This window comes from Mirounga leonina, unplaced genomic scaffold (genome assembly GCF_011800145.1).
Source record: "Mirounga leonina isolate KUSES-001 unplaced genomic scaffold, KU_Mleo_1.0 Mir_168, whole genome shotgun sequence".
NCBI lineage: Eukaryota > Metazoa > Chordata > Mammalia > Carnivora > Phocidae > Mirounga > Mirounga leonina.
The window spans coordinates 56,858,679-56,881,353 of record NW_023270426.1 but is presented as its reverse complement, the minus strand read 5'-3'; the positions used below and the strand labels follow the sequence as shown (position 1 = coordinate 56,881,353).

General features: G+C 37.9%; 1 protein-coding gene across 4 annotated transcripts; it reads left to right on the top strand.

Annotated features, from left to right (window-relative positions):
- Positions 1 to 993: 993 nt before the first annotated feature.
- CCNH (cyclin H) lies at positions 994 to 22,526 on the top strand. Of its 4 annotated transcripts, none has more exons than XM_035014800.1 (9): positions 994 to 1,320; positions 3,399 to 3,521; positions 5,627 to 5,700; positions 6,927 to 7,137; positions 10,549 to 10,712; positions 14,256 to 14,326; positions 16,852 to 16,963; positions 19,887 to 19,947; positions 21,747 to 22,526. In XM_035014800.1, exons 1-9 carry the CDS (start codon positions 1,204 to 1,206, stop codon positions 21,750 to 21,752), a joined length of 939 nt encoding a protein of 312 aa, XP_034870691.1. In that variant the 5' UTR covers positions 994 to 1,203; the 3' UTR covers positions 21,753 to 22,526. The 4 variants fall into 4 exon arrangements, with proteins under 4 accessions (XP_034870691.1, XP_034870690.1, XP_034870688.1 ...); XM_035014799.1 differs by having other exon boundaries at positions 19,887 to 19,962; XM_035014797.1 differs by lacking the exon at positions 21,747 to 22,526 and adding an exon at positions 20,484 to 20,650.
- Positions 22,527 to 22,675: the final 149 nt, after the last annotated feature.

The window sequence follows — 22,675 nt, the reverse complement described above, 5'->3', positions numbered from 1 at the left end:
TCTACCAAAATGAAAAAAAAAAAAAACTCTCCCTTAAGCCTCTAAAAACATTTTCATAGAACACAGAGATACCCTGCCACCTCTTTTTACCTATGTAAATTTTACCTGTGTAAAAACCTAAACTCTCTTCTGCTCATCTTTATCTGCTTTTTGTTTCCAGAAAAACAATTTGCTGTAGGTCAGTCCATCTTTCTAACCTGATGTATGATGCACAGAATAAGGTATGCCTAAATGGGACAAATAACAAAACCAGTAAAGGTTTTTGGAATCAATGTAAATTTTGTATCGCAAACGCAATTTGGAAAATACTAGTAATAAAAATTATAAATCTCTTCAGTATTAACAATAACTTATTGCAAGTCTCCCTTGGGGCAATAATGAAAATGGGAAATCAAGAAAATCCTAAAGCTACCATACATAGTGCTTCAGATATGGAAATGGGTAAGATTGGCTAGTAATCCACAGAAGGGGAGGGAAAAGATCACGGGAAAAGGATAGGGTCACAGTAGTGGAAGAACAGTAAAGAACAATACATATGCACTGCTTCTGGCTTTTCGACCAAGTTCCATGTTCTCTGAGGCCCTTGTTTTCAATGTTCCTTCCTTAAAAGTTCCCAGGAATGCTTCTGCCTTAGGGCCTTGACTGTTCTATCTGCCCCCAAATCACCCCCCACATGACTGATAGGCCTACTCCCTCAACTCTTTCAAGCCTTTGCTCAAATGTCACCTTTTCAGTGAGGCGTATTCTGAACAGTCTACTTAAAAGTTGACAACTTCCCAGGTCCTTTGCCCACTTCAGGTTACTCCATGTAAATTGCCCGTGTCCGCTTCCACGAACCTCACCTTCCGCCCCTTTTGGACGACCGTGCCTGGCGCTTCTCCTTTAAATGTTGTCGGGAAGGGGCGGAGCCTACGCATACGCTCCTCCTTTCTGGGAAGCTAGGCCCTAGCTCCGCCCACTTGCGTGTCGGGCGCCGGCGGGACGGACCCACGGGATGTTCTCCTCTTAGTCCGCTCCGGAAACGCGACCGCGGATGGAAATATCACATGATCTTAACGTCAACGCGCCCGCGCCGGCCGAACGGACGCTCTCGGTTTCCGTGGGCTGGCGTTTGTGCTTTAGGTGCTTTTTTTTCCCTTCACGGTGTTGTGGCGTTTGGGGTCTTTTTCTCTAGACTCCCGGGGCCCGCTTTGGGATTTCGCCATGTACCACAACAGTAGCCAGAAGCGGCACTGGACTTTCGCCAGTGAGGAGCAGCTGGCACGAATGCGGGCCGACGCCAACCGCAAATTCAAATGCAAAGCGGTGGCCAACGGGAAGGTGAGCCTGGCGGCCGATTCCCTGTCCCGGCCTCCAAACTCTTGAGCAGCTGCTGCCCATCCCCCTTGTCTGTCCTGCCTTCCCTGGAGCTTCCGCACGCCTTCGTCTCCGCTGCCCGTGCCTCTGCGGAGCGCGGGGCGTTTTATTTAATAAACAGTCGAGTACTTTGCCAGGTGTAGTGGGTACGGAGACCGACAACGCCGTTAACGTAGTCGAGTGGCAGAGGAGTAATCAGTAACACGGCGAAGAAAAGACTTTGTGGGATGCTACCGTAGTGCGGGACCAGAGCTTTTTATTAGTCAAGAGGATATGGGATATGTCGGGGAAGGCTTTTCCCAGTAGTTGATTGAGAGAAGATGGGGAAAGGACGTTCCAGGCCGACAGAGCCACAGGTGCAAAGAGGTCACAAGTTTTAGGGTTGCAGAGCGGCTCCGTGGAATGCTCCGGATCGTGTGGCAGAAGCTCGATACAGGTGCTTGAAAGGCCGGAGAAGGTATAGGCCAGGAACTTGTAAGCGGAAGTAAGGAGTTGGAGCTTATAATGAGGAGATGGGGAACGTTTGAAAGATTTTAAATGGGAAATTAGCCTTTCAGCTTCTGTTTTAGAAAGAGACCTCGGAAGACCTGATGGTGAATGGATCGGAGGGGGCAGGGTGGAGGCAGGGAAACAGGAGACCATCAGTACAAACCAATTGGTTTGTTTAGACTTTGATCCTGCCAAGTTCTTTCTGTTATAGCTCCCACCGGGTTACTCTTCTTTCACAAGTTCCACCACCCATTCTAGTACAAGCTTTCCTCTAGCAAGTATTCCATGTTTCAGACCTATTGGTACTGAGCGACTTTACTTTTTACATTTAACTCAACGTCTGTTTCATACTGCCTCATTTTTGTGCCGCACAAAGTAGTACGGATTGTTGCTGGGTACCAGGCATTATTCTGAGCATTTAGTAAGTGGTAGCCCATTTGATCCTCACAACTATGCCATGAGGTAGATGCTGTTATTATCCTTGCTTTACAGCTGAGGAAAATGATGAGTGGCTGAATAACTTTTCAGGACTGCAATGCTGGTAAGTGGCAGAGCCAGGATTTTGAACTCATTTCTGTTCTAAATCATAATGCCGTGCTGTCTCTATAAAATTAGTTTGTATTAGTATTAGTTTCCTTGGGCTAACATAAAAAAAATTAGCACAAGCTGGGTGGTTTAAAACAACAGAAATTTACTGTTTCACAGTTCTGGAGGCCGGAAGTCTGGGATAAAGTTGTTGTCAGAGTATGCTCTCTGCAGGTTTTAGGGGAGAATCTTTTCCTCTTTCAGCTTCTGGTAACCCTAGGTATTCCTTCGCTTCTGCCTCCATCTTTACATAGCGTTCTCTCTGTGTTTGTATCTTCCCATGTTCTTGTTATAAGGATACCAGTCATATTGGATTAGGAACCCACTGTACTCCAGTATGACCTAATCTTAACTAATTACATTTGTAGAGACTATTTCCAGATAAGGTCACATTCTGAGGTACTGGGGGTTAGGATTTCAGCATACCTTTTTTTGGTAGTCATAATTAATCCAATAACACTGCTTAGTAGGTATCTGTTGTAAAACTGTTGTATTATTAACCATCTAGTGTATTCTGTGGAGAGTTTATAAAGACAAATAGGAGGGAATATTTTAAGGGTCATAATCATCCTTAAGACACTTGTGATTTTTACCTCAACCTGTGTGACTTAATGACTGAGAAAGGGATGTTGAAAGCTTTCCAAACAATGACAGTGTGTATCTTCTTTTTGATTTATAATTGACATCAAACTTGTGAGCATATGCACACCCTCTGTCATGATTCTTTTTACCCTAATGAAGCACATGTCCAGCTGACATTCTGAGAAACTGTGAAATGATGGTATAGTTTTAGTTTATCAGATATTTCACTAAAACTATTTTGTGTAATAGCAGCTCTATAAAGAGAAAAATGGCGTATGGTATATTTCCCTTTGGTTGGAGATACAAACTAAACTTAATCTGGACAGAGAAAAGTATTTTAAGATTATTCATTTCATTGAACTTTTGTTGTAACTTTTGATCTAAAGGTTCTTCCAAATGATCCAGTCTTTCTTGAGCCTCATGAAGAAATGATGCTTTGCAAATACTATGAGAAGAGGTTATTAGAATTCTGTTCGGTGTTTAAGCCAGCAATGCCAAGGTCTGTTGTGGTAAGTTATGATAGTGATAAAGTATAATGTCCTTTAGCTGACTTCTGAAATCACAACTCTTTTAAACGTGTAACTCAGTTCTCTATCCACTTTAGGGAAATTTATGTACTCAAGTTTTTGTCAAGTTTTATATTTTTTGATAAATTCCTTAACTTACGAATTCCTGTATCATTTCTTACAAAGTGTTTTCATTCTCATTTCATTGTCAAAAGAATTTTGAGATCTGCTAGACAGGTCATGACATCCTCATTTTATAGAGAAAGAAAAGATTACTTTCTCTCTGGGTTCTCAACTAATGAGCAATAGAACTGGGCGGAGAACATATACTAGTGCCTTGTCAAGTCTGACAGACACGTTTGAAATAAGTCCTTCATTCATCAATTGTAATCAGACACCCCAGCTAAAACTCCTGCCATAGGAAGTTTTTAAACCTTGATTAGGAGAAGCTGGAGATTTATCTTTGAGTAAAAAATTGTCTTGTGGTTGTTTCAGATGTATGGTTCTGAGGGTGTGTTTTCTGTGGTGTGGCAATGGTGAGGACAAACCGGTAGTTTGAATTTTGTGGCTGTAAGGACTTACATGCACTGTCCTTGACATTGTTGCTTTAGTATGTATTCTTCTTTGTTGAACATAAACTGAAGTTGAAAAGCTGAAAGATAAAAGGATTATAAAACATTTTTTCATAATTATCTCACAGGTTTGCTGTGAAGATTAATTATGAGAGTCTGTCTTAAGTGAAAGTCTGTCTTAACTTTTAAAGTTATACAGAGTGAATAACTTATGACACAATAGAGAATAACTCCCTAGGAAATAATCTCCATTTTTAAAGCTGAAAAAAATTGAAGTATATTGAAAATACCAAGTTCAAAAATACTCATAGTGGGTTTTTTTGTTTGTTTGTTTACCTGACCTTCATCTGAGAGATGAAAGATTTAGGAAGAATTTTAGATGGACTTAATTAGTTTCTGTCTCCAGATTTGGTTCTGTGTTTTTCTGATAAAAGAACTATAATACAGTTTTTTTTCAGATGAAGAAACTGAATTCTTGCATGAACTTCTTTGTGGAATTTGTCTTATTTATAACCAATGAAGTGTTTTTGTTTTGTTTCACATAAAATGACAAAGCTAAACTTTTTAAAAATACTTAAAAGGAAACATCTTTCTATCCTAAAATAGATAAACGTCTATTTCGTTGGTTCTAGCCTGATGATGTGGTGGTTAAAAGTACAGGCAGGTCTTAGTTGAATCCATCCCTGTTCCTTCTTATATGTGTGACCCCAAATAAGACAGTTAACCTCACTGATAGTTTCCTTCTCTGTAAAGTGGTGATAGCAGTACTTCACCAAGCTGTTGTAAGGATTAAAAAAAGATGATAGCTTGGTGCTCGGCAGAGTCTGGCTCATGGGATACAGTCAGATCTACTGTTTAGTTTGGCAACATGATCATGGTTCTATCACACAGATCCAAAGTGGATTTAGAGAGAAGGCTTATTGCCCCAACTGTGTTAATTCTGTCAGTGTTTTCACAAGATTGACTGGTTCAGCTGTCAATATCTGTATGTTTCTCCTTGATTTTTTCTAATCTAGTTGGTGTTTGTTACTCTGAAGTCTAAAATAAACACACATAAACTTTTTAAAATTAAGTCAGTGACCATAGGAAGGGTAACGAGGGTGGGCGAGGAAGGACAACAAAGGGTCTTTTGGCTGTGACATTTCCATAGTAATTCATCACAATTTATTTGATTAAAGAAGAATTAAGAAGTTTTGGTATTTTGTATGGGTAACTTTTTTAAAAGAAACCTTTGCATAAGTAAGTTTAAAAAAAATATTTTTAGGGGTGCCTGGGTGGCTCAGTTGGTTAAGCGACTGCCTTTGGCTCGGGTCATGATCCCAGGGTCCTGGGATCGAGCCCCACATCGGGCTCCCTGCTCAGTGGGAAGCCTGCTTCTCCCTCTCCCACTACCCCTGCTTGTGTTCCCTCTCTCGCTGTCTCTCTCTCTCTCTCTCTCTGTCAATTAAATAAATAAAATCTAAAAAATATATATATATATTTTTAACAAAATTTAATGTGTGTGAATAGATTCTGATAATGTATTTTTAATCTTAGGGTACAGCTTGTATGTATTTCAAGCGTTTTTATCTTAATAACTCAGTAATGGAATATCACCCCCGGATAATAATGTGAGTATAATTCTAATATATTGATTTTCATTTAAGAAAACCTTTATTTGTGTGGATAAAAATGACCTCCTAATAAAGGGTAATCTAGAGTTGCATTCTGTTATGAACTTATACTGTCCTTATACTCCTTATAGATCTATTCCCTCCCTGTAATACTGATGGCATCTGAATTTCAACTTACCCATATTCAAATTCTGTTTTTCTCGAACTAACTTCCCTAATATGTCTTTCTCTTAGTGGCACATATCCTCTCTTTGTTGCTCCGAGAATCATTTGTGGTACCTCCTCTCCTTCTGTTCAGTCGGTTTACAAGTCTTGTAGCTCCAGATTCATTTCAAATGAACAGAGGTCCATTAAAAATAAAGATGAAGCTAGTATGAGACTCATTAAAGAGCCTGCTGTCAATCACATTGTCCCTGTTTATTTTCTCTCTTTTTCATTTTCTTTTCTACCAGTCTAGGTCAGGCCCTTGTTACTTCCAATCTTGATTTTTGTGGTAACTTTATTTCTAGATTCTCACTCTGAAATTTATAGTAGTAGGCATGAGAGTTTCATAGGTTACTGAGGTAATAATCTCTATTGAAAATGCCTCCAGAGACTTCACTGATGGCCTTCCACAGTGTTCTTTAACCTACCTTTCTTCCCATCCTTTCTTCCCAGGTATATCTGTGTATACTGTTGTGTTCTTCCATCTACATTTCATAATTCTCAAAGTACTCTTATTCTTCAGTTATTTTTCTAGATATTTATGTTGAACTGTATGAAACTACCATTAAGTCAATAATGGTTGAATGCTGTGGCAAGATTATACAGTTCAGGGGCACCTGAGTGGCTCAGTCATTAAGCGCCTGCCTTCGGCTCAGGTCATGATCCCAGGGTCCTGGGATCGAGCCCCGCATCGGGCTCCCTGCTCCGCGGGAGGCCTGCTTCTCCCTCTCCCACTCCCCCTGCTTGTGTTCCCTCTCTCGCTGTGTCTCTCTCTGTCAGATAAATAAATAAAATCTTTAAAAAAAAAAAAAATTATACAGTTCATCCTAATTATAGTTTTCTAATGGGTAAAAAGTTGGAAAAGAAAACTCTTTTTTTTAAATAAATTTCCTGCAAAGTCTAGCATAGTCACTTATAATATTAGGCATTTTTAGAACTTATTTTTAGCAATAAAATATTCAGTTATTTCTTAAAGTATGTACAGATCCCATTCCCGTCCCTTTATTTTTTTCCTCTAGGCTCACTTGCGCATTTTTGGCCTGCAAAGTAGATGAATTCAATGTATCTAGTCCACAGTTCGTTGGAAATCTGCGGGAGAGTCCTCTTGGACAAGAAAAGGCACTTGAACAGATTTTGGAATATGAACTACTTCTTATACAGCAACTTAATTTCCACCTTATTGTCCACAATCCCTATAGACCGTTTGAGGGCTTTCTCATTGATTTAAAGGTAATCTTTTTGATATAAAAAATAAACTAGTAGGATTTACACTTTTGCTATAGTTCTTTAACCAGAAAAAAATCAAAATTTTATTATAACTTGTAATCATTCTGTTACAACATAAGCTCATCTAAAACCTGAGTTTAGCTTGGACCTCTAGTAGTGCTATAGTTCTCAAACTGCAGTGCCACCTGGAAGGTTTGTTAGCTCAGATTGTGGGGCTGCAGTTCCAGAGCTTCTCATTTAGTAGATCTGCAAATACTTGTCCAAGAACTGTAATGAGGACCGTTGTCAGTTTAGAGTAATGCTTTTGAAAATTTAAGTTAACTCTTCTAACTCTGAAGTTAGTATACTGTCATGGATTTGATTTAAAGAACCACATAAATTCTTGTTTTTAACTAGAAGATTGCGAAGTGATTTCTATTTTTTAGTGCATTGTGAACTTGAATCAATATGAGGCATCAAAAATATAAGGAAATAAGCCTTGACAAAAGCAACTTAAGTTGTTTTGTTTGGGCCCTGAAAGGGGACTTGGATAGTGTGAGTGAAGTCAAAATGGAAGTCAAAAACTGGTTCATTCGTCTCGATTGAGTGGCAAAACTTGGGTACGTATCCTATACCAAAACATTGTGCTTGAGGATTAAGACAAGAACAGCCTCAACTCTCATAGGTCTTACAGTCTAATGGGAAAAGTAATCATATATCCAGTGTGCTAAGTGTTACAGAAGGAAAGATATTAGAATACTTTAGAACAGGGTGGCAGATTGAGAGGAAGTTAAGACAGTTGTGAGAAAGGGTCATTTAGAGTGAAATTCAGAGCAAGAGTAGGAATTAGGTAGTAGAAGAACATTCCAATCAGAGAGACTTCTTTGGTCAAAGGTCCAAATTCAAGAAACCATGGTGCACTAAAGAACCTAAATAGAGCTTAGAGATAGAGGGGGAGGACTGCCGCGGAGTGCTGCCAGAGTGGAAGGTGGAATCTAGACTGTGGAGGTGATATTAAGGATTTTGAATAGAGCAGTGGGAAACCAGTGGAAGGCTTAAGTCTGGGCAGTGGCATAGTTTGGTTTGCAGTTTAAAAAAAAATCCTGTTGGCAAGCTCTTGCATCAGTCTGCGTCGGCTGTTTATTGCACATACGTATGTGTCAGGCATAATATGGAGAATAGATTAAAATGGATGAAAGGATACCAGTAAGATGCTGTTAAGAGTAGTCCAGGCAAAAGATGGTGGTTGGTTTGACTTACAGTGGCTATGAGTACAGAGAGAGCTTCCTGGACTTATGAGATACTAGTCAGAATCACTAGAGCTTGAGGATTGATTTCATATAGAGATGCAGAACAGAGGAGGAACCCCCAGGTTTATGGCCTAAGCATATAGGTAATTGTGGTTCACTCCCTGATAGAGGAAACACAGGCATAGCACAGATTTGTTGATGGTGGAGGGGTGGGGTTTGTTGAATCTGGTTTGGGACATAATGAATTTCCAATTCCTGCAAGACATCAAGTGTGTGTGGAGGTGCGTGAAGATGGCGAAGCTGTAGGTATAGATTTGAGTATTGTTGCTCCTGGAAAATTTAAAGTGGATTGGCCAAAAGGACCATTTAAAAGGTAGTTAGAGAAGGGTGCCTGGGTGGCTCAGTCGGTTAAGTGTCCACCTCTTGGTTTCGGGTCAGGTCATGATCTCAGGGTCGTGAGATTGAGCTGCACGTTGCTCTGCGAGAATGGAGTCTGCTCGAGATTCTCTCCCTCTCCCTCCACCTCTGCCCCGCCCCTGCTCTCAGGCTCACTCACTCTGAAAAATAAATTATTTTCAATAAACAAATAAAGGGTAGTTAGAGAAATATAAGAAGCTATTAAGGAGACTGAAGAATATCCAGAGAGATAGGACTTTCTGGTGAAGTGAAGTAGAATACTTTTAGAAGATGAGCACAGGTCACTCTCTAATGCTGTTCAGAATTCAGGCAAAGTAAAAGCAAAAGGATAATGTTTGCAAGATTTAGTGCCAGAAGGGTCAGTTGTGATTTTTGTGAAATTAGTCTCTAGTGAGTGTGGAGGAAGAAAGCGGATTGGAGCCCGTTGGGGAATACAGGTGAGAAGGTGAGAAAACAAGTATTTATAACCTGGATTAAACAGCTTGATTTTGAAGTGGAAAAAGATGATTGAGAAGATGGGGGATCTCCTAGAAATAGATGAGAGAGATGGTTTTTGTGTTTTACTTTGTGGAAGAAACTGATGTGGAGCGCTAGTAATGAGAGAAAGCTTAAAGGAAGAAGTGAAAAATAAGTAGCACAAGTTTCTCTTTGGAGTAAGGTGGAAGGGACTGGCATGGGATTCAAAGCAAAGTAGAAGAATTGGCCTTGAGAGAATAAATAGCTCTTTGAACGGAGGGAAAGAGGAAAGCATGGGTTGAGGACAGTATTACGCCTAGGGATTGGTGCTGACAGGAAATGGAGTGTCTTTCTTTGTTAAAAGCAGGGATCATTTACAAAGAGCGATGGAGTTTCTGAAAATTATCAGAGACATTGAGACAGGTGGAAAATGTTGAACGTGGTCACTAAAAAATGGGAGAACAAATTTTCTAAGGAATATTATCATAGCTAGGCATTGTTGAGAGCCCTCCTGAGGTCAGTGAACTTGAATTTATAGTAATAGTACCAGATCTCTTGGTGGTATTGTTTTCTGTTGCAGCACCCAGAAACGTGGATATAGTTACAAAGCAGAAGATTGCTTGATTTCAGCCATTGTTAAAGTTTTGTCTGAAATATGTTGTCAGCATATAGGGGCAGGGAATTCTGGAGGGAAATGAGGATCAGCGGACATTGGTGAGTAGGAGCAAGTAGAGGGATAAGGGGATAAGAGACCAAAGGTTCTGAGGAGGAAATCGGGGAGCAGCTGTGAAGTAATTGAGCAAATATACTGGGGGAAAGGAGTACCTTGGTCAGAGTGGAATGTCTCAATTTGTCATATCGGAGGTCAGGTATTTCGGGATAATAAGACATGGGTGTGACCGTACAATTGACTCAGAGTATTTTGTTTGGAGTATAGAAGAGATTTCTTAGTGCCTTGGGACATGAATGCGGATATCTGAAATAGATCTGAGGGTTTAGGATCTAGAGTTTAGTATAAGAAGAGTTTTCAAGGAATATGGGCTCATCCATATTTCTTGGGCATATTCTAAAAATAATTCTGTAGTCAAACCAAGATCCATTTCCATTTACTTCTTCCCAGAGTAAACTTTAAGTAGCAGGAATTTCAAATCTAGAGGAGGTGGTGCTTAACCAAGAGAGACACCCAGGCACCCCTGGGGTGTTATTTTTAAGAATCCTGTGTTAAGCATTTCCTTGTTAATATAGATATTTTTAAACTGTTATTACTGCATTAACTCTCAGAAGTGATAACATTTGCAAACTTTCTTTCTAGACTCGCTATCCCATGATGGAGAATCCAGAGATGTTGAGGAAAACAGCTGATGACTTTCTTAATAGAATTGCATTGACGGATGCTTACCTTTTATACACACCTTCCCAAATTGCCCTGACTGCCATTTTATCTAGTGCATCTCGAGCAGGAATTACTATGGAAAGGTATTAATCTGTGTTTTAACTTTGATCAGACTCAGTTTATCCCTTCCTGGAGACTGAGTTTTTTGTTTTTTGGGTTTTTTTTTTTATTATTACTATGTTAATCACCATACATTACATCATTAGTTTTTGATGTAGTGTTCCATGATTCATTGTTTGCATATAACACCCAGTTCTCCATGCACAACGTGCCCTCTTTAATACCCACCACAGTCTAACCCATCCACCCACCCCCCTCCCCTCTAGAACCCTGTTTGTTTTTCAGAGTCCATCATCTCTCATGGTTCATCTCCCCCTCTGATTTCCCCCCTTCATTCTTCCCCTCCTGCTATCTTTTTTTTTTTTTAAACACATGATGTATTATTTGTCTCAGAGGTACAGATCTGTGATTCAACAGAGACTGAGTTTTTAAGTGAGATTCATTTGTGACTATAGTCCTTTACACGTACTGTGGTTGGAAGGGGGTTGGTGAGGGCGACTGAGAGAAGAAATGAAATGACCTTTTATATATTTTTTTTAAGATTTTATTTATTTGAGAAAGAGCAAGAGTGCAGGAGTAGGGGGAAAGGGGGAGAGGGAGGGAGAAGCAGACTGCCCGCTGAGCAGGGAGCCCAATGCAGAGCTCGATCCCAGGACCCTGAGATCATGACCTGAGCCGAAGGCAGACGCTTAACTGACTGAGCCACCCAGGTGCCCCGTCAGCTTTTAAAGAAATCTTTTAAAATTGAGTGTCTTTGAGCTGAGAGGATCCATTTTATGACTAAAGTAGAAGTAAATCAGGTGATCCTCCGAAGACTGAAAGAGTTGTCTGTAGAGAGTGAATGTAGAAGTTTTGTGAACTGGTAAGCAACATGCGCACAGCAAATATGTCTGCCTGGTGTATCATTCTCCTGCTGTGGAGCAGGTGTGGCATGTGGAATTCAGTAAAGATCTACTGAATGAATAATGCTTTAGGGAGTGTCCAAATGAATTGCATTCAAGCTGTAGACACCTATAGCTGATGCATAAATGCACAGTGAGAAACCAGGCTTTGCGATAAGCCCTTTACCGGAATTAAGTTTACTTGATTCTTTGGTGCATTATCTTGTGCACAGATTAAACATTATTTTCATACTGATTTGTAACTCAAGCACAGGCTAGTAGCAAATTAGATTTTGTAAATTTTTATAATAATTTCTCTATGACCTTTGAAGTTCTGCCTGATCTTATTCCTAGAGAAAGATGATAAAATTTTCTGAACTTAAACTTCCTCCATGTTTGTAATCCCCTCATCCATAATTTCAAAATCCGTGATAATGGTGCTTAGCAAACATGAACAGATGTGATTTAGTCTTTATTCAGCTTAATCGGAGTGTTTATATGTTTCCTTACAGAAATATGAATGTAACTGGTCACAGGCTACTTCCCCAGACATCACTGGACTGTTGCACATTTCATGGTACTTTCCCTAGGTTCCTTTTCCAAAACATGAGCAATTTATGAATTTCAAAACAAATGCAAGATTAGGGATTGTGGGCTTATGTTTAACTTATGGTAGGCCTCTTCTCCACAGACACAGCTCACCAAATGTACATAAATATATACATTTAATCCCAAAGTGATCTATACCTCCATTTATTTCACTAAGCAGAACTTATCAAGTGCCTTCTCTGTGCCATGCACTGTACTGTCAGAATGAACAAAGCTCTCAATCCTTGTTCCAGTTAGGAAAGATAGCCAGCAGATTGTTGAGATCTATGGAGTTTAGGGGTGCAGGTTCCATTCTCTAAGAGAAGAAAGCCTCTTTTCCACAATTCAGATAGCCAAATGTTTGATTGATCTGTTGAAGCATCAGATCTGATGCAGCGTATATGCAAATTCCCCAGTGGTGAGATTCTTCTTATGTAAATGGAGAGGGATGAAGTTTATGTCACTTGGAAGTGTAGTTATAATTTCAGATAGCCAAAACTGAAATTGTGGTAACTTGGGCTCATGGCAAATTAAATACACTTTTGAATTTCCCGGGGACTATAAAGAGTTGGGCGCTTTTTTTTCCTTTGAGGAAGTATTTGTAAATCATTCTTAACCTCTGATATACTTTGCAAACTTTGCGGACACATTGGAATTACCTTTACAGTCATTGCTGGTTTCAGAAAGGGAAAGCCCTTGTGCTGTTATATTCTGGATGATCGTTTAGGTTAATACTCATAGGATGTTCTTTTGTTAGTTCTGAGTTGTCTTCTTTTTTACTGGATTTCGAGATTTATTTTTCATCTCCTAGTTTGACTTCTTAAATATTCCTCCTTGCTTATGCATTTTTTTTTAATCAAAATATTAAAATTCTAATTCAGGATGGAGATGGAGTTGCTAACTTAAAGGCTTGTAGAAGTAGAATCTGGTCAGCTAACTCTTAGAACCAAATGTATCACTCTTAATGTTAGGAAGTGGAAAAGAAAGAAAGAATAAAAAGAGACAAAAGAAGATGCCAAAAGTGTGAGGGGTTCTAGGGAGAAAAAGGAAAGGAAAAGACTAATAGTTATTTTGAATTACTCATAACCAGAAATGTATTAATTGTTAAGGGAGTTATTGATTTTTATATCTAAAATTAATTCCCATCATAGATGATGAAGTTGTAACATCAAACTTAGTTATCAAAACTTACGTATCATTTAAATAATCTGGAAAGTTTAAAAGATAGCAACAGAATTGCCTAAAAAATCGTCTATTGTTGTAACTGTACTTCACCATTTATTCATTTTGCCGTTTTTCAGAGAAATTAATAATTTTTTTGCACTTGTGTTTGAAAGATTACTTATGCCTTCACAGTCTGTTCACTTGGGCTTTTATCTATTATATATACACTTCAGAGGAGCCAAAATATTTAAGTATAGAAATTATTTTTATGCTGCTATCATTGGTTCTGAGAAAAACAGATAATTAGGCTTTATATCCATTTATGGAAAAGTAGTAACACTTTTAATTTGGACTCTATGTAAATACGATTTAATAGATTTGCAAAGCATGAGGATATTCTTAACTGGTTTGAATACCTATTAGTCCCAAGAGGAGCGCCTGTAGTTTAACTTGATATTAAGGGGAGAGAGAATCCTTACTAGTACCGTGTTCCAGCTCTGCTACTTCCTAGCTTTATATGACTTTGGGCAAGTTACAAGATCATGACTTGTCTGTGCCTGTGACTCAGATTGCTCAAATTGTTCAATTGCTCAAATTGCTCAGATTGTAAAACAAAGATTCATAGAGTTTATGTTAAACACTTAACAGTAATAATCAAAACTTTAAATGTTAATTCATAACCATTTTCCCTCTGGCAAATTAATTTGAACATTAAACATCTTTTAAACTAAGTTGTATTAAATCCTTAAGACTGTAATAGTTATATTTAGTTTTGTGGCGTTCAAAGTATTGTTATTTGATACTTTTAAAGTAAATTAATTTTAAAATTGCCCTTGATGAAATGAACGTGGGGGAAACTAATTTATGATGTCCTATTTCTCAAAGATGCTATATGTGTTCAGTAGATTAAAACTTTTTTCCTTTCTTTACCAGTTATTTGTCAGAAAGTCTGATGCTGAAAGAGAACAGAACTTGCTTGTCACAGTTACTAGATATAATGAAAAGTAAGTAAAACAGGATACTTTATAAAATGTTCTTCTATTACAAAGCTACTTTCTAAATATCATCTTGAAATTTAACTTGAGATATATAGATTGTTGTTTAGATTTACTTTAATTGAATTAATGGATCATGGAGGCATGAAGGATACATTCGTTGGTGGAGGACAAGTAGAGCGCTCATGAAAGGAAGTAGTTTGTACACATAGAGAACTTACTAGGAAAGTGAAAATAGGAGATTCAGAAAGAGTTAAGATTTAAAACAGAGTCCTTTTGAAGCGTACACAGATATATGACAGGCACAGGAAAAGATCTAAAGGGAACCAAATTAAAGATAATACTTAAATGTGGAGGTTTTTTTGTAATCAGCTATAATTAGTTAATACACGTTATTTGCTAGTCATGTTGATACTACAAAAGCCGCGGTTCTCCACCGGGTGTGATTTTGCAATGTCTGGGACACTTTGGCTATTAGAACTTGGCGGGGGGGGGGGGGGGGGGCGGAGTGCTGGCTACTACCGGCATCTAGTAAGAATGCTCCTAAACATCTTATAATTCAGTGTAGCCCCTTGATAGGCTGAAAAATGGCTCCCCAAAGATACCCACGTCCCAATCCCTGGAAACTGAACGTTACCTTAGAAAGTCTTTGCAGATATGTTAAAGTTGAAGATCTTGAGATGGGGACTGTATCCTGGATATCCAGGTAGGGCATAAACGCATCACAGGAGTCTTTATTAAAGAAAGGCAGAGGGAGGTTTGACACAGAGAAGGCAATGTGAAGACAGAGCACAGGGGAAGATTTGAAGATGCAAACCTTGAAAATTGGAGTGATATGGCCACAAGCCAAGGGATGCTGGCAGCCACCAGAGGCTGGAACGGGGAAGGAATGGATTTTCCCCTAGAACTTCCAGAGGGAATGGGACTCTGCTGACATTTTGATATTGGCCCAGTGAAACGGATTTATTTCGGGGCTCCAGAACTGAGAGAAGAGAATCCATTTCTGTTGTTTCAAGCCTTACTGAATTTAGAGTAATTTCTCATAGCTGACTCAGAAAACAAATATAGCCCCTCACAACAAAGAATTTTTCAGCCAAAACTGTCAGCAGTGCCAGTGTTGAGAAACCCTGTCTTAATGGTTGAGTTCGAGATTACCCACCCCTCTCCTTTCTTCATTCTTGCCTGTGTGTCACTGAAGGCTCATGGCTACTAAGAATTCGGATTAAAAGTCAATTGTGTTTGTCCCCCAAACTTTTTGTGCTACTTGTCCTTGTTAACTAAATATGTAGTTGAAATACTGGGTAAACCAATAAAATAGATTAAAAATCATGATCTTGGATAAGGGTAGTAAATGAGGGTACTTTTTATGTTTTATGTTTCAGAAGGTAAGATGCTTCAGGGCATGTAAATATCATTTCTTGATTCTCTGCTTGTGAAATGATTTTGAGGGCTTCCTTCAGTTGCCAGTGATGGATTTGTGATTTAGGAATTATAAAAGTGTAGGTCTTCAGTTCAACCACTAGAGGGAGCACTTCCAAAGCTAACTGTGATTTGGCCAGAGACCGTAGTCAGGATCATGGAATTTAGTAGGTAAAAGGAGCCGTAAAGATAACCCACTGTGCTCATTGTACAGCTAGCAGTTTTTTGATTTCTTCTCAGTTCCTTTATTTTATTCCACTTGTTGCAACATGAAGTAAGAAAAGCTCTTGACTAAACACTCAGAGCTTTAACATATTAAGGTACCTTATTCATCATTTTTTGAAACGAAGATATTAAGCCACAACTATTAATTCAGTTGAAAACACTGCTTTACAAGCCAGCAAGCCCCACCTATTTGGCACATGTGGCTGGCTAATAGTAAGGCCTGGATCTCTCACCATTCCCCTAAAAATTCTTGAGATTTATATTCTTTGGTTTATTGTAGTTGAGTAACATAAACAGACCAGGGTAGAGGACATGTTTGCAATTGTAAAGTCACTGACACAGTAGTTTACTTTTAGCCTAAAGAGAATATTTTTGTTTTCTTGGTGATGCTTTATTGTGTAGTTCTGCATTTTGTTGAAGCAAAGGATCATTGACACATTTTTACTAAGCATCTCTCTTTATTACATGTCGTGTAATAATGGTTTCCTTTGTAAATAAGAAGTACAGTCTTTGGGCCACCATCTGTAGTATAGAATGTTATAAATACAGTTGGCAGAGAACAAAGCATGTTCACTAAATCATGGATTTTTAAAGCCTTAAACCTGAAAAAGTGACCATGGTGGGATTTGGAAAAAATACTGACTAGATTATAGAACAGGCTTCTTTTTATGCTGTATATGATATGGGCTAAGCAACAGAGCTATAATTACTTGAGGTATGGTATTCATTGGGTTTTAATGCAGAACACTGCAAATCCTGGTAATAAGCACATTTCAAGAGTTTTGTTTATTGTTCCCATAATAAGATGGGTATATACTCAGCTCCCTTATGGGAACAGGACTTTGTATTGTCTAGGATAACTAGGATAAATCTTTTTTATCTCCACATAGGTATGAGAAACTTGGTAAAAAAATATGAGCCACCCAGATCTGAAGAAGTTGCTGTTCTGAAACAGAAGTTGGAGAGATGTCACTCTGCTGAGCTTGCTCTTAACGTAATTACGTAAGTAGATGGGAGTGTTATTCAAGGATGGATATAATTGTTACTGAGGCTAGCTCGTCCTTAAATCACTTAATTGATAAATGTTTGCTTTTGTGGGGAAAAATGACTTATCCATTAAGCTGGATTGTTTTTAACTGAGTGGACGTTTCGAACAGGATTAAACATGAGGTAACAGTTTGGCTTACATATACAGTTCTCCTCGTATGACTGATGTGTTCTTTGGCTTGCGGGCCCTGTCCGATTACTCCTCATGGGACCTCTAGAGTCTTTTTAGGGAATCTCTGAACCTCTTCTTGCCCTTTTAATGTCTGGGTTCTTTACAGGTCTGTTATCTTGTCTGAGAGAACAAGTATACTGTTTCAGATTTACTTCTGTTCACTAGAGCAGGGAAAGTTGGCCTGTTTTCTTTCAGGGATAAACTTTAAATTGAAGACAGAACAAGTAGGAAAATGTGTTGTTAGATATTTTCTTGGCAGCTATAAGGAACACCTATAATGTCTCTTACTGCTTTGTAGGCTGAATGTGGAAATCACAGAATTCGGGTTCTTTATGCTTTGCAAATTGAAGGATCCACTCAAACCTTCTTATCTTTTAGGAGTTTAAACAAGTTGGGGGTCTGGGCAGGTAATAAGAATGGGAAAACTATTGTTTTCTTTTTTCTGTGGAATACATTCTGATTCAAAAGTTCTACCGTATTTGTTAATATTTAGTGGGAGTTAGCACTGCCATCTTACATTTAAGATGCATCTGAGATGTTTCTGATCTCTGTAATTGGTGAGTATACTGTACTGCATAATGTCTGAGAAACCAGAACAGTGTTGTTCCATGGCCTTCAGATCCAGGTACACATGGCTCAAAGTCCCAACTACACAGTCGCAGTAGGAGAATATACAAGGATTTATGAAACATGCAAAATGTGGGACTACTTTATTATATACTAGCTATCGTTGCAAAGCATGGCTTAGCATAGAACTTAAAATTGGTAGATCTCACTCGTGGGTTTCAGTGGTAACTCATAGAAATGAGAGTGATAGAAGTAAAGAAATGTCGACTTGAATAAATCAGAGTATTGCAGCACTGATTATATTCTCTTCACATTGATTTTGAAATGTGCTTAGACCAAAGGTTGGCAAACTCTGGCCCACAGGCCAAATGTGAACTACTTTATTTTTTTTTTTGTATGTTTGTTTGTTTTAGAAAGACAGAACTTGTGCTGAAACAGAGACATACCAGTTAGTTTGCATGCTCTCTGTGGCTCTTTTCACGCTGCAGCGGGAGTTAGGTAGTTGTGACACAAATGGACTGTATGGCCTATGAGGTGTAAAATATTTACGATTTGACCATATAAAGAAATTTATCACACTCTGGATCAGACCATTGAACTGGTAATCTACCCTTCTAGCTAGGTAACTGAATGGACCATAATCCAAAATTCCTAATTGCCGGAGTACCTCTTATTCCATCTAAGTTTCTATGTGCTTTTTGTACTATGTCAAGGAAATACTGCATCTCTGTGAGTACTTGGGAGGGGCTTTTCAGACGGTCTAAAAAGGACTTTTTTTTTTTTTTTTTAATCCAGGATAAAATGCAATAAATAACAAATTACTAGAATGAAAGAGACAAAATATAAGCTGAAATTTTATTAGATTTCAGTAGTCAGAAAATCGATGGAATTGCTCTAAAATTTTCTAAACACAGTCTGTTTCTGTACTTTACCTTATTGCAAACTGAAAATGGTTCATGGCTGGTCCATGGACCACACGGACAGGCACTACTTTAGGACAAAATAATTTGTTTTCTCAGTCTTTAAAATTCCTTTATCTTTCTTTTTTGTTACACAAACAATTAACTATATTGTCATTACTAAAGTCAGTAAAGGTAAACCAAAGGTCTCTTTGACCAAAACCCAAATCCAGCTGTGACCTCAGAGGTAATACCTAGTTGGTTTACAGTTGCCAGTCTTTTCTCTGCGTGTGTGTATGTATGTATGAAGTAAGTTGTTTTTTCTCTTTATTAATGCTTTCATACTAATTGTACAACTTTTATGGTATCAGTCTGTAACTCCTGCCAGTCTGGGTGAGAAAACAGTTATCACATTATTATTGTATTTTAATTTGTATTTCCCCTGTTACTATGAGGCATTGATGTTTCCAGTTTAACAGGCATTTGTATTTCTTCTTCTGTATTGCCTGCTTACAACCTTTGTGCAGTTTTTGGTGTTACTGTCCTGATTTGTAGTTCTTTATTTATTTTATATACTTGTCTTTTCCTATATATCCTACAGCTATTTTCTTGTTTCTTTCACCTTTATGGTATCTTTCACCTTTATGGTATCCAGGAGATTTGTGTTCTGTTTTATGCTTCTACGTTTGAATACCTTTTCTTACCCTTTAATCTTTATTTTGCTTTGTGTTCAGCAATTAAAACATTTAAAATTATTTGTGAATTGTGAGGTACACATCTCATAATACTTTTTTCAAATAAAATGTTACCTACCCATTTTTTAAAAATTCATAATTTTCCTGTTACACATTCATTGTAGATTAAATTCCTATATATACATCATTGTTTTTTGCCTATCTGCCCTGATCATTGATGCAATTAATTCTTGATAATAACACACTTTAAATTACTTTATCTTTTATATCATAGTGTTTTGATGATAACTGACAAGGGACAGGGCCCCATACTTTATTACTTTCAGATTCTTTTTGCTCTTTTTGCAGTCTTGCACATCAGTTATACTTGACAGGTTCCGTGAGAAATTTTATTAGGATTTTAGTTAGAATTGCATTGAACGTAAAGATTAATTTGAAAGAGAATGTCTTCCTCTCCATAATTCATCTCTTTCCATCTACTGCACCTTATTTTATAGTTTCTGTTGCCAGTTTTAGATTACTTATTGATGGCTGCTCCATTACAGGAAGAAGAGGAAAGGGTATGAAGATGATGATTATGTCTCAAAGAAACCCAAACATGAAGAGGTATGTTCTCCAAAGGTAAATTTTAATTTATTCTTCTTGTAGAATGGTCTGACTATACTGTTAAGATTTAATTTTTCCAGAATGCAAGCATTACAGAAGTGTGGGCTTTGAAGCCTTCATTTTTGTTTTTTGCATTTTTCTTTTATGTATATTGTCTTGTTATTATGTGTTGTCTTACCCTGTACTGAAGTGGTATGATAGTTAATTGATGAAGAATCCTCCCTACGGTTATAACATGCTAAATTTCTGCTCTGTTTTTGACTCTCCAAGGATTCCTCTTACCCTTTTAAAAAATATTGTACCTTACATGTCAGATATAAAGTAAGGTCACAATTGTAACCTTTACTCCTGTCAATTGGTGTAGTCTTGTGAGACCAAGCCATATTACTGTTAAGATTGAACTATTACAGATTTTCCTGGTTTATTACCTTCCTGTAATCAGAGTAAAAGGAGAAAATTTTCCGGAAAGGTGAGGTAAACAGTGCTGTTATGCTTCAGTATATTGTTATTCTTACTACGTTTTTTTTCCTTCTTAGGAAGAATGGACTGACGATGACCTGGTAGATTCTCTCTAACCATTTGAAATTGACTTTCCAATGCTAACTAATCAACAGAAGGGTGAAGCAGATCTGGCATTTAACTTTATTGAAAAATGAAATAACGTGAAAGCATCAAATATATTAAACTTTTCGATTTATTTAAATTTTCGGGGTTTTTTTTTCCCTTTCAGGATAGCTTTATGTGAAATAAAACATCTGAAAGGAGCCAGAATAGCACCTGGTTTAGTCTTGCCCCATCATGACTACTTTCAAATCAGTCTTTCTACAGTAGTAGAAATTTGTGTATATTTTAAACAAAAGCAGCAAACCTTTTTTTTTTTTTTAGGAAAAAAGGCCAGAAAACAATAAAACTGAGTAATCAGTTTTAAACATGCTAGTTTTTTGCCCTCTAGAAACCTTCGTAAATGCCTTCTCAGATGTCATCGTGATATACTTAGCTTTATTGTATGTAACTACTGAACTACCAAATGCACTTCAACTGTTAAGTGCTTCAAGTGAAACTGTGAAAGCTAGTTACCCAGGGTAATCATAATTAGTATTTGTCCTCAATTAGTTACGTGAACACATTACCAAATAAATTCTAAAGAAGAAATCAAATAAACACGCAGTCTTGAATAGTGCTCTAGATAAAAAGATTAAGTTACTGTAGGTCGGCAGATAGTCGCAAATTGTATATTCAGTTCAAAACACATTACTCAGGTGAATCCATATAAATCAGTGTTACAGTTAAGAACTTACCAAATATGTTCAAGAAATTTAATTCAAACTGAAGTGAGTTGATGTAAAATGTAACTGCGGACTATGGTACTAAAACACTTGGGTATGGATCTTGGCTGTCTATTTCACTTTGTGACTATGGTCAAGTTCTAAAGCTCTCTGCCAATTTCCCAAGGCGCAAATAAGGAAAATAATGCCTACTTTTCCCTGGATTAATGGGACTAGTGCTTGCATATACTAAGTGTTCAATTAAGTGTTGCATATTAATACCATTTGTTCAGATATTTAATTATGATCTTATTCGGTTTCTAAGTTGGAACCAAATTATGAATGTCTAATTTATTCTAGAAAAATGGGTTGCAGGAATTCTGAGAAACTCTGTTTGATGGATACACAGCTGTTCTCAGTGTCAGTGCATCCCAGGCTGCACTTAGAATTAAAGTGGTACCTACATTCTAATGCTATCTCAGTATGAGGGCAGTATGTACTATATGTATATTCTAATAATTCTTTACGTTTCAGGTTTGAAGTTTTTGATTTAATTCCTTCTCATTGTGGAATGAGGAATGCAATTCATGAAGTATGATTTTACAAACGTGGACTGGAAGAAGCCAAAGTTGACAATCTTCCAGTGCAGTCCAAGTTAAGTAGCAATGCTGCTAGCCTCTAGACAGCATTGCAGAGTGTTCATCATTTATCTTGTTTCTCTTTTAAGTCCCTAAGATTTGGTATCAGAGCAAGGTCCACATTTATTTCTGAAAAGTCTCCTAACCAGCCCTATTAAAAAAAGTTTGAGGTTTTATTTCATGTTACTGCAAGGAGTACAAAGGCAAATGACACATTTCCTATTCCAGCTTAGGAGATAAAAATGGCATTAAAATATAAAAGGCAGAAGAGGAAATTTCAGCCTGGGGAATGGTGGATGATGATAGGTCAGTGTGGCTGAAGACTGAGGGGTGATTAGTGGGGGAGGATTAAGTTGCCTAGCACTAGAATGTTGAAATGTTTTTGGAGATGTCACTGGTCCATATCCCTTCCACTCTATCCTTTATCCTGTAACCCAAATGGGCTACTGCCATAGTAGTCCAGCTGTAAAGCAGAAGTGAGGGAAAAGTAATGGGAACTGACACCAAGGGAAGTAGCACAGGAGAGTAGATTGGGTAGTCTGGCTGTTGAACATCACTGTTCACCTGTCTCCACAGAAGTAACAGTCTCTAATAGCTTAAAACTTTGCTATGCATCACTCTTCTAAATCCTTGTTTTTTTTCCTGTATTAACTGAAGTGTTGCTCTTAGAATCTAGGCCTTTAGAAAAAAATTTTTTTTACTATAGAAAATGCTTTTCTGCCATGTATTTTTTTGTATGCCTTCTCTCTCTGGCAGTAAATTTGAACTGCTGCCCCCACCCCCAAATAATGAAATTGAAGGCTTAGCTGTATTTAGACAGAAGTA

What these genes read in the sequence shown, in the direction of transcription:
- CCNH (XM_035014796.1), top strand. Translation starts at nt 1,204, where the DNA reads ATGTACCACAACAGTAGCCAGAAGCGGCACTGGACTTTCGCCAGTGAG. An exon ending in CAATGCCAAGGTCTGTTGTG is followed by an intron (nt 3,522 to 5,626) that starts GTAAGTTATGAT and finishes TTTTAATCTTAG; the next exon opens with GGTACAGCTTGTATGTATTT. An exon ending in AAGAGGTATGTTCTCCAAAG is followed by an intron (nt 19,963 to 20,483) that starts GTAAATTTTAAT and finishes TTTCCTTCTTAG; the next exon opens with GAAGAATGGACTGACGATGA.